General features: G+C 42.9%; 1 protein-coding gene across 2 annotated transcripts in view; it reads left to right on the top strand.

The window, feature by feature from the left end:
• The window catches only part of LOC121578427 (forkhead box protein J3), an 87,178-nt gene extending 75,123 nt beyond the window's left edge, over positions 1–12,055 (top strand). For both annotated transcript variants that reach the window (XM_041892802.2, XM_041892803.2), the window contains exons 7-12: positions 582–768; positions 4,340–4,738; positions 5,225–5,326; positions 7,574–7,774; positions 7,988–8,086; positions 8,312–12,055. In XM_041892802.2, coding sequence (XP_041748736.1) covers positions 582–768; positions 4,340–4,738; positions 5,225–5,326; positions 7,574–7,774; positions 7,988–8,086; positions 8,312–8,424 — 1,101 coding nt within the window. In that variant the 3' untranslated portion in view covers positions 8,425–12,055. The remainder of the gene's footprint in view (positions 1–581; positions 769–4,339; positions 4,739–5,224; positions 5,327–7,573; positions 7,775–7,987; positions 8,087–8,311) is intronic.
• The last annotated feature ends 460 nt before the right edge of the window (positions 12,056–12,515 follow it).

Below are 12,515 nucleotides of genomic sequence, written 5' to 3'. Positions count from 1 at the left end.
TAAATACATTTTGCAGGCCATCTGAGTATTGGCTTAGTGTTCATGTTGGTTACTAGTTGAGATGAGGCTGCAAGCAGCGATCAAGACTGTCAAAGGCAAGTAAGTAGCTGATAGATTGAAGAATGACCACTGTACACGCTGACATTTAGCTGCTTATACATGTTCATTATGTTTTCTTAGAAGTTCGATTAGCTTAGTAGACAGGACTAAGATATAGGCATAGATCTGTTACACGCAAAACGTGTTTATTTATTTAGTGCAATGTTTCAGTTTCGCTCTTGTTCTCCAGTAGATCTATGTGCAGATATCCACCGATATCTCTGAGAAGTGTTTCCCCAGTCGAGAGTCAGTTTGATGGCGTAATCAGCACTCTTCAACCGTTAAAGTGAAAGTTGTAGTCTGTTTGACTGTAATAGGTTTGTATTGTGGATAGTATGTTAGACTGAGGTGTGACCGCTAGCTTGTACTGAATGACTGAATAATAGTGTTAGGTACTAAGAAGAGTAGATTTGATTTAATTCACTGCTCCAAAATCTCTCTCCTCTCTTTCTCGTCCTCTCCTGCTCTCTCTTCCTCCCCAGGTGACTAACCATCCAGAGCCAGTGTCTCAGTCCATGAGCCTCCAGCAGCCCCTCCAGCAGCCCCCCCAGCCCCAGTACAGTATGCCAGAAAGGGACAAGCAACTCCTATTCTCCGACTTTGAAGATCTCAGTGCCTCCTTCCGCAGCCTTTACAAGTCTGTCTTTGAGCAGTCCTTCAGCCAACAGGGTGAGTGCTCGTCAAGTGGGGTGACACATATCGGGTGCTGTAGTAGACAAGTTTGCGCACGAGGCCAGGGTTATTCTATGGCCATTGTTTTGCACTAAACTGTTGGTCAAAGGAGAGTGGAATTGGTACTAATTAAGTTAAGTGAGTTGGATGAATAGTGATTCAATAGGCAGTAGTCGTAGTGCAAATCCATATGGCTGTTTTCATGGTCTACTGTGTGCTAAAGCCACATGCTAAATCCTCTGGCCTCATTCCCAATCTAAGCACAAAAGAGTCAGAGTTCAAAGCAGAATAATGCAGTCGGTTAATGTGTGTGTGTATGGAATCATGTAGTTACCAAAAAAAGTGTTAAACAAATCAAGATATATTTTATATTTGAGATTCTTCAAATAGCCACCCTTTGCCTTTATGACAGTCTCCAAACTTTTGACTGGTAGTATATAGATAGATAGATAGATAGATAGATAGAGTTGAAGTCGTAAGTTTACATACACTTAGGTTGGAGTCATTAAAACTTGTTTTTCAACCATTGCACAAATTTCTTGTTAACAAACTATCGTTTTGGCAAGTCGGTTAGGACATCTACTTTGTGCATGACACAAGTAATTTTTCCAACAATTGTTTACAGACAGATTATTTCACTTATAATTCACTGTATCACAATTCCAGTGGGTCAGAAGTTTACATATATTAAGTTGACTGTGCCTTTAAACAGCTTGGAAAATTCCAGAAAATGATGTCATGTTTTTAGAAGCTTCTGGCTAATTGACATCATTTGAGTCAATTGGAGGTTTACCTGTGGATGTATTTCAAGGCCTACCTTCAAACTTTGCTTGACATCATTGGAAAATCAAAATACTTCAGAAAAGAAATGGTAGACCTCCACAAGTATGGTTCATCCTTGGGAGCAATTTCCAAACGCCTGAAGGTACCACGTTCATCTGTACAAACAATAGTACGCAAGTATAAACACCATGGGACCACGCAGCCGTCATACCGCTCAGGAATGAGACGCTTCTGTCTCCTAGAAATGAATGTACTTTGGTGCGAAAAGTGCAAATCAATCCCAGAACAACAGCAAAGGACCTTGTGAAGATGCTGGAGGAAACAGGTACAAAAGTATCTATATCCACAGTAAAATGAGTCCTATATCGACATAACCTGAAAGGCCGCTCAGCAAGGAAGAAGCCACTGCTCCAAAACCGCCATAAAAAAGCCAGACTACGGTTTGCAACTGCACAAAGATTGTACTTTTTGGAGAAATGTCCTCTGGTCTGATGAAACAAAAATAGAACTGTTTGGCCATAATGACCATCGTTATGTTTGGAGGAAAAAGGGGGGTGGCTTGCAAGACGAAGAACACCATCCCAACCGTGAAGCACGGGGTGGCAGCATCATGCTGTGGGGGTGTTTTGCTGCAGGAGGGACTGGTGCACTTCAAAAAATAGATGGCATCATGAGGAAGGAAAATTGTGGATATATTGAAGCAACATCTCAAGACATCAGTCAGGAAGTTAAAGCTTGGTCGCAAATAGGTCTTCCAAATGAACAATGACCCCAAGCATACTTCCAAAGTTGTGGCAAAATGGCTTAAGGACAACAAAGTCAAGGTATTGGAGTGGCCATCACAAAGCCCTGACCTCAATCCTATAGAAAATGTGTGGGCAGAACTGAAAAAGCGTGTGCGAGCAAGGAGGCCTACAAACCTGACTCAGTTACACCAGCTCTGTCAGGAGGAATGGGCCATAATTCACCCAACTTATTGTGGGAAGCTTGTGGAAGGCTACCCGAAACGTTTGACCCAAGTTAAACAATTTTTAAAGGCAATGCTACCAAATACTAATTGAGTGTATGTAAACTTCTGACCCACTGGGAATGTGATGAAAGAAATAAAAGCTGAAATAAATAATTCTCTCTACTATTATTCTGACATTTCAAATTCTTAAAATTAAGTGGTGATCCTAACTGACCTAAAACAGGGAATTTTTACTAGGATTAAATGTCAGGAATTGTGAAAAACTGAGTTTAAATGTATTTGGCAAGGTGTACGTAAACTTCCAACTGTAGATAGATAGATAGATAGATAGATATCTATCCATCTATCTATCTATCTATCTACTACCAGTCAAACGTTTGGAGACTGTCATAAAGGCAAAGGGTGGCTATTTGAAGAATCTCAAATATAAAATATATTTTGATTTGTTTAATACTTTTTTGGTTACTACAGGATTTCATGTGTGTTATGTCATAGTTTTGATGTCTTCACCATTATTCTACAATGTAGAAAATAGTAAAAATAAAGAAAAACCCTTGAATGAGTAGGTGTGTCCAAAATGTTGACTGGTAATGTGTGTGTGTGAGAGAGAAAAGTGTAAATGCAGCCTGTAATCTCGTATATTTTTACGATGTTTTATATATGTATTCTTTATTTCAGATGATTACAAGATTGCAGTATCAAACCTCTATATCTGTTGGCGCATTTTCCATAATGATGATATTCATAATAATATAGACCTATCACAAAGGGCCAGATCAAGTGTGGCTCTCAAAGCCTGGCAGCCCTTTAGAACTTAATGCTTTTTGTTTGTAATCTGATTGACTGATGAACAAAAAGCACTTGACAAGTGGTTTATGGGCAAATGAGGACAAAGCTTTTCCTTGTATAACCTACTTTCACAAATCAAATGCATTTCATGTTAATGTTTTCAAAGTCTTCCTCTCCCTTAATCTATCATCTAGGTTTCATTAGTTTAAAGTTGTTACCTTTTTATATGCATAAAAGTGAAATCTTTGTCAGACAAGCCCTTGCAATTAAAAAGTGTAAATAAGCGAGCGAGAGCATTTCACACCCTGGTGCTGTAGACAGTGAGCTAATTCACCAGCTTTGATAATAGGTAATGAGCTCACATTATTATTCTGGGGCTGCAGGCTAATTGCTTTCTGTATTTCCCTGGTTGGACAATGGGCTTTCTGTACCGATAAGAGATGCACCTTTGGTCACCCCTGCAGTGAGTGTTCTGGGGCGATTGCGGCGGCACAGGGCTGAAGTCGGCTCTAAAAGCACTCCAGTGAAATAGGTTTACCGTGCCAAAGCCGTGATGGACAGGGCCTCTTAAGAACCGCTCCCCTACACTCAGATGATTGCTGTTGGATGTGCAGATGTTCCAGTCGTGCTTGTTTCGAAATAGTGCAGCAACACAATGAAAATTGTCGAAAATAATTGCAGTGTTGGGAAGAAGAAAGGCTCGGGCTCTCTGTGGCCTTCAGAAGCTCTGCTGCTGCTGACCCGTTCTTTTAGCTGCTCGTTCAAAATGGCAGCTGTGTCGTCTGAAGTGTAGTGCTCCTTGAACAAGGGAAACCCAGATCTACTGATTATATGATGTTGTCATCATTAACTTGAATGGGTGCTTTTACAGCTGAAACCTACAAGCCTGCTTGGTGTTAATGACTTATCTGCAATATTTAAGTGGTTTGCTGTAGTTTGTAACATTGTATGTTTATATCAAATAATGACTATTCTCCTAAGCACAGAGTAATGAGGATGACTGTGTGTGTGTATATGGACTTCCAGGTTTGATGGGCATGCCGACGGAGTCGTCCCAGCAGACCCATACCGCCTGCTCCTATCAGCACTCCCCCAGTGGCACCATCAGCACCCAGAACAGCCTGACAAACAACCACTCCAGCAGCGGTGGCCAGGTGCCCCTGTCCCACCCTCCCCAGCTCCCGGGCCACGGCTCGCCCCACACACAGCACCTCTCCCAGCACGGCCAACACGCCCAACACACCCAGCACCAACACCCACACTCTCAGCATGGGCAGCACCCCTCACACGCCCAGCACCCGCAGCAGCACACCCCGCACCCCTCCCAACATGCCCAGCAGCACGGCCAGCATCCCTCCCAGCAGCAGCATCAGAGCCTGGCTCACCAGCCCCATCCTGCCCAGCAACAGATGGCCTGCAACACAGGTAAGACCTGCCTCTTTCCTCCGCAACACACACACACACACACACACACACACACACACACACACACACACACACACACACACACACACTCACACACACTCACACACACTCACACACTCACACACACTCACACACACACTCACACACACTCACATACACACACACATATTCACATGCATTCAGAGATAACCCAGTGAGACACAGCTGGACTGAGCTGCCTCAGTATCTTTTTGTTCTGCATTAAGTACAGAGACCTGCTTTTGGTCAACAGACCGTAAATCATCATCTGATTTATGCGGTTTGCTGTAATGAGAACAAAGCAAATGCTGCATCCATACAGCAGATAGGACCTCTGGAGCCCCACAACCTTTTTAGAGGGAACCGGCTCCTCCCGGTGGCCAGAGTAGAGTACTCTTGCAAATAAATGAAATGCTGATTGCTCTCCAGCCTCTAAAACCCAGTCTGTACTCCCCTCTGTGTTTGCAGGTCTGCCCTCTGACTGGTACCCCAATCTGGACGCACTGAAAGAGAGCTGCCGTATTGCCAGCAGTTATAACTGGGCTGATGTCGACCTCTCACCTTTTCAAGGTGTGGCCATGAAGGATTATGTGAATTCCATTGCATTGACACATCCAACTTAAGCCTTAAGAGATATGCGAACAAATTATACAGTTGGCTTATTTTTGCAATGTGTTAGGCCTTTTAATATTCTTCTTATTGTCAACCTGTTATTTTTTTACCAATATTTTTAAAAAGCTGTTCATTGTGATTACAAGAGTCATTTTATCCAAATGATTGAATGCCTTAATGCCCGTGATGAGCACCAACAGGCACGTTTATTGGAGCTCTGTCGTTGGTGTGCTGAAGTGTTGCCAATCAAGGGTTTAATTTGAAGGAGCTCTTCAAATAAAGAACGCTGCTTTCAAGTTTAATGACCAAATGCAGTGTAGCTCAGCAGGTCAGAGTTGATCCAATTACAAATCAAATTTTATTTTATTTGTCACATGCGCCGAATACAAGTGTAGACTTTACTCTGAAATGCTTACTTACGAGCTCTTTCCCAACAATGCAGTTAAAAATTAAGAAAATTAGCAAATAGATAAAGAAAAAAAGTAACACAATAAAATAACAATAACGCGGCTATAAACAGGCTATATACAAGGAGTACCCGTACCGAATCAGTGTACTGGGGTATGAGGTAGTTGGGGTGATTTGAGGTAATATCTAAATGTAGGTTTGGTTAGGTGATTGATTTAAGTATGACAGGGAGCTCGGTGATGCACTGGGCCGTACGCACTACCCTTTGTAGCGTCTTGTGGTCGGATGCCGAGCCGTTGCCATACCAGGCGGTGATGCAGCCAGTCAAGATGCTCTGAATGGTGAAGCCGGATAACTTTTTGAGGATCTGAGGGCCCATGCCTAATCTTTTCAGCCTCCTGAGGGGGAAGAGGCGTTGTCGTACCCACTTCACGACTATGTTGGTGTGTTTGGACCATGATGGGTCCTTAGTGATGTGGACACCATGGAACTTGAAGCTCTCGACCGTCTCCACTACAGCCCCGTCGATGTGAATGGGGGCGTGCTCGGTCCTCCTTTTCCTGTAGTCCACGATCAGCTCTTTTGTCTTGCTGAAGTTGAGGGAGAGGTTGTTGTCCTGGCACCACACTGCCAGGTCTCTGACCACCTCCCTGTAGGCTGTCTCATCGTCGTTGTTAGTCAGGCCTCCCACCGTTGTCGTCAGCAAATGTAATGATGGTGTTGGAGTCGTGTGCGGCCATGCAGTCGTGGGTGAACAGGGAGTACAGGATGAGGGTCATCGTGGCGGATGTGTTTTTGCTTACCCTCACCACCTGAGGGGCGGCCCGTCAAAGTCTAAAATCCAATTGCAGAGGGAGCTGTTTAATCCCAAGGTCCTTAGCTTAGTGATGAGCTTGGAGGGCACTATTGTGTTGAACGCTGAGCTCTCGTCAATGAACATAATTCTCACGTAGGTGTTCCTTTTGTCCAGGTGGGAAATGGCAGTGTGGAGCGCAATAGAGATTGCATCATCTGTGGATCTGTTGGGGCGGTATGCGAATTGGAGTGGGTCCAGGGTGTCTGGGATGATGGTGTTTATGTGAGCCATGACCAGCCTTTCAAAGTTTTTCATGGCTACAGATGTGAGTGCTACGGGTTACCTTGGCGTTCTTGGGGCACGGGGACTATAGTTTACAAGTCCTGCCACATCCGACGAGCGTCGGAGCCGGTGTAGTAGGATTCGATCTTAGTCCTGTATTGACGCTTTGCCTGTTTGATGGTTCGTCGGAGGGCATAGCGGGATTTCTTATAAGCGTCCGGATTTGTGTCCCGCTCCTTGAAAGCGGCAGCTCTAGCCTTTTAGCTCAGTGTGGATGTTGCCTTTAATCCATGGCTTCTGGTTGGGGTATGTTCGTACGGTCACTGTGGGGATTACGTCATCGATGCACTTATTAATGAAGCCGGTGGCTGATGTGATAAACTCCTCAATGCCATCAGATGAATCCCGGAACATATTCCAATCTGTGCTAGCGAAGTATACAATAGCAAAGTAGGTTTTAATTAGATATCACCGCTAAAGGTTAGTTATGTAATAAAGGATGTTTTTTACATAGACAAACTTATCTACACCCACTTTTGACATTTATGTGGCGTGGACATTTTGACTGGTGATTTTTATAACTCAACTGTTGTCGAGACATTTCACTGCAGTGACTAGCAGCTAGTACTACTGAAATGGTTTGACTGGTGTGATGCTGAGGTGGCTGTGTATTGCTGTTTTCCTTGGCTGATGATGCATTTGGGTCTGACCCCGTGCAGGACTAAAGGAGAGCATGAGACAAGCAGAGCTGAACAACTGGTCCCTGGAGCCCACCCAGATCGCTGATCTCTGCTCGTCTATCAACCAGTTCTTCACCCGCACCGGTGTCATTCAGCCACAGGGGGCAGTGCAGCCACCGCCAGTACCCGTATGCCATGGCTCCATGCACCCCAACAAGCCCAGCCAGCACATCACCACAGGTCAGTGAGCCTCACCTCTAACCTACGTCCTAGCTCACACTATTATTGCATTTAGCATTTCAGACCACTCACATTATCAGGACATTGATGACATTTTCCTTTTATGTGAACTTACATTGCAATAATGCTGGGGATGATGAGGATTGTTTAAGCTAGCGCATACATTATTTTGGGATTGGGATATTTGAGTGAAGTTTGTCTTTCTCTCCACAGGAAATCTCTACATGGACTCCAGACAGAGCATGTCTATGATGGGGCCCCCAGGGTACCCCCACATGCCCCCCATGAGCAGCGCAGGCCCCACCATGACAGGTACAGTACATCTGCAGCCCCCATTCAACTAAACTATGTCTCAGCCAAGGGCATGGTCTATACAGTACACTCAGAATCCATCAAACCTATCCTTCCACATTAAACAAGCACTACAACAACACCTTGACGGGTCCTTTTCCCATTCAACTACTCATTTAACCAATGAAGCTTCTACAGTGTATGTGTATTTGTGTGTGCCCTCACTCCCCTTCTCTCCTCTCTTAGGACACCATGCGCAGATGAACCAGCAGCACATGATCCCTCCCAGAAACTTCCAGATGCACCGCATGCCAGCAGATGACATCCAGGATGACTTTGATTGGGACTCCATTGTCTAATGTTAGATGTTCTGCCCCTAACGAGGAGCGTCCAGGAGGTGCAGAGGAGATGAGTGTATGAGGAAGAAGCCAGGCTGAGCTGTATGCTCACAGTAAAAGGAGACGGACTGTTGTTGGTGGGATACAGAACCATAGAACAGGTGTCACTTTCGGAGGAGAGAGCGAGAGAGACTTCAGAGTCCTGACATTTTTACAAACAAAAACAAAACATGCAAAAAAAGTGTTACTTTGAAGACAATCATATTTAGTAAAACATGTTTAAGTGGTGGCTTATGTGCTTGTCTTGATGAGGCAAGTAGCACACGTTCATGTCAAAACACATGCTCCAGTCTTCATCCCTCAGCCAGCCCTCTTCCGCCCCCCTCTCCTAGCCAGCAGCCTTCCAAAGTCCCCCCAGGTCCGTCCGTAACTGTTGTGTGATTTGAGCGACTTGTTATCCTTCTCGTGTTGGCTTTAGGCCTCAGCTGCTTCTTGGATGAGTTTCTCTCTTTAAATTCATTGTTATTCTTTTATGGAAAACGCAGGCAGCCTTTGAGTAATGTGATTGTGCTTGTTGGTCCCCTTTTGGGTGGACGATGGATCCCCAATGGTGGGTTTATTGGTAGTAAGGTTAGGTTTACAGTAACTGAGGTTATGTTATGACCTGGTGTTTTGTATTGAACTATGCTTGATATAAAGATCACAAATGCTTAATCATAGAGGGTAATCCATCCAGTTGTCCTTTAACCAACCCATCTGGTCCATAAAAAAAAAAAAGCTAATTGTGTAAATTCAGCAACATTACCGGCAGTATTTGTGGTTTTGTGTCAACAATGTATCATACCTTTATCTCCAATACTCCAACAAGTCTGAAAAAGATGCATGAGTAGGTGACTGTAAGAAATCTGTCCAGACCTCCTTTTCACCTTCTTTCCTTTGTTTGACTTGTTGAATAATACTTAGACTGCAAGTTGTCTCATTCTCAATCACTACATCCTTTCACTAGTAATAGTTAATACACAATGAATTTGAGTACATGTATACGGATATTGTCTGTAGGTGTCTCTTCACCTATTAAATTCAGTGTAAATGCTACACAAAGAACTGTAGGATATCTTCCTATTCTCTTCTGATGCAGGAAATGTACAGATTAACTCAATTATTCAGTCATAAGGTCTACTACAAGCCATGCAATAGGAATGTTCTTCATTCAGATGCTATTCATCTGAAATCATCTGAATCAGTATCAATCTCCCCCAATATCTTCCTTGCTGTGAACCAGTCAGAGTCAAGGCAGAGAATATGCTGTAATACAATCAGGAACAATAAGAAATACAAAAAGTGTGTGTGTGTGTGTTTTTGATTTTATTGTAATTTTAGGGCTATGATTGTTTGTTGCAATCATCTGCATATGCTATCAATGAGCACAAAACCGATGCACAAAAAAAGAGATGAATGCAAGGGTTAGAGGCAGATATGCATTTTGTAGGCAGGGTTTCTTATGCAGAGAAATTAGTACTTTGGTCAACAGCCAAGTGGAAAGAGAAGATGGGAGACTAGTGGTGCTGGAAACACTCCTGTCCACCTGTCATCTCTGTCCCTTAGTGGCTACTGAATCAGACTTGTCCTGAACCCTCAACATGGTTGCTTGCGCTGAACCTATACGCGAGCTTGGTCTGGGTATAGCACAGTTCAGCTTACCTTTTCCCTTCATTCTTTCACTATGGATCCCTCATAAACTAAATCTTCACTGTTGCCCCCCTTAGATAAACTAAAGCTGGGGCTGGATTTTGTTTCTCTCCATCATCGCTGAATATGTTTTTGTTTTTTTGTGATCGAACGACAATCGTGACAGGGTTTGTAGTATGACATTAACACCGCTGAGCCCAGACACCTTTGTCTGTTGTGACAGTATACATGTGAAGATACTGTTTGGCTATCTTTTTGAAACAGGATGCAGAACACATAAGTGGGGAGGCTTGGATGGAACTAGAGCTAATGCTTCACAAAACCCTATACTGCCAGGCATGTCTGCAAGGTTTTACAGATCTTTTGGCAGCCAGTTCACTCTGTAAATGGTTCATACTGCCCATTTGTTTTGATCTTTTAGGCTAAATGTTTTTATTTGTTGCTTTTTCTCCATCTTTCTCCATCATGTCTTACTTCTGCTACTTTTACCTGTACCTGGTTTTGGGTTAGATTCCCAAATGTTCCTTGTATTTTAAACAACAGTTGTGTGTGGCTCATTTTCTTGCCTGTGGATACCCATTGAGTGTTTAGGCTTTGTTTATTGGCCAAAATCAAATCAGTCAGTCATTTAAAGGGATACTGCGAGATTCTGACAATTGTTTTTCTACTTACCCAGAGTCCGATGAACTCATGGATACCATGTTATGTCTCAACTTCCTTTATACTGCACGTAAAGAGGTAGTTCGCAAGCCTCTGTTAGTGCAATGACTGGAAGTCTGTAGGTACACTAGCGTATGGGTAAGCAGAAAAATGGCTTTATTGCCAGAATCTCACAGTATCCCCTTAAAACAGTCAGAATGCTAATTCAGTTAAAATGCCAAGGTCACTTCATTAGTGAACAATAAATACTTTATGGAGAAGAGGTGAGGGTAGGGATGGTGAATTTACCATTTGACTGCTAGAGAAGGTCAGCTTGGGTCCTGTAGACTATTGAGACTGACCCAAGGAATGGGTGTTTTAGGGGGAGATGGTTTAAATGTGGATCTAAAAGTGGAAGGGAAGTCTTGACAGCCCGTGTTTGGCAGGGCATGTTTGGTATGTTGCATTTCATTACTGGTAATGAGGGCACTTATGAAAAACACTAGAGGACCGTCAAAGGGTATGTAGTTGTTAACCCACCTCCCACAGTGCAAAGAGGAGATGGGAAGAGCTCATGGATGTGATGAGGGAGAGAGTAAGGGAAAGACAATGACTGGATCATCATGTTTATGCATCACCCTCTTTACTGAATCTGTGTGTCTGTCCCAGTACATTTTGTTTGAAAGGACAATTAACACGTTTAAATACCACTGGAGATGTACCTGCCAGAGAGATTACTATGATATGAAAAAAAGAAAATAAGCCTTGTTACATTATGGGAGATCTGCCAACAAGTACTGCTGATTGAGGCCTATTTTATTCAGTGCTGGTGTGTTGTGCTTCTTGTAAATAAATGTATTTTCAATCATCCCTTTTTCCTCTTGGGGGCGGGGCATCAAGGCAGGGGTGGGACTTACTCATGAAAGAGAGGAGGGAAAATAATAGAGTATTTTGTTATTGTCCAATCAGAGGGTGACAAAGTATGTATATATCTATATTGTATATATGTGATGAAAATGCGTTGGCTTTTTGTGACACTACCTTTTACCTGTACTATGGTTCTACATTCAGTGTTTCAATGTTGATAATATGTTTGTTTTTCTGTTTTTGATTTTGTCTTTGTCATTTCTTGTATTTGTTTTATTTTTCTCTATTTTTGGTTATTGCACGGTTTATTACTTTTGCTGTCCAATGAGGTGACACAGCTACTCTTTGTATTGGTTTAGTGCTGTAAAATAACTCCAGTGTTATTAGAATTGTCTATCCCACCCCCATCCCCAATATGCATGAATGGCACTTAAAGAAATAAAATATGTTAACTTCACTGTGGAATGGGGTGGTGTTTGTCATATTTTTTTTATGTATTTGAATGAGGTATATGAAGCAGACTTGTGCTACAGTGAATTCTCCTGTGAATTATTTACTATTTTGAACAGTAGAAGTAGCTGCTATCAGTCACAATGTGTTTTGCAGTCTGTTTCGACTATAATAGTCGTGGGTAGGGGAATTGCACTTTCTATATGCACTGTGTAAAATTACAGCAATTATGATAAATCCGAGAAAACAAAGGTTAGGGTTGAATATAACATGTAGTAGTGCAGCGCCTCCTTGGTCACATCTCTCAAGCATGATACCTAAAATAGCTTTTTTGGTAAGTATTTTTCACCTGCAACATTCCACTTTGATCTGTGCACTCAATGTTTAAAAGTTTCCCAATTCTGAAGGTTTTCTAGGACCTAGTATTACTATCGTACAGTAGTGTTCCATACTCATTGTCCTTTCCC

This window comes from Coregonus clupeaformis, chromosome 12, assembly GCF_020615455.1.
Source record: "Coregonus clupeaformis isolate EN_2021a chromosome 12, ASM2061545v1, whole genome shotgun sequence".
NCBI lineage: Eukaryota > Metazoa > Chordata > Actinopteri > Salmoniformes > Salmonidae > Coregonus > Coregonus clupeaformis.
Note: the sequence above shows the minus strand (reverse complement) of the source record. Positions and strands in the feature narration are given on the sequence as shown.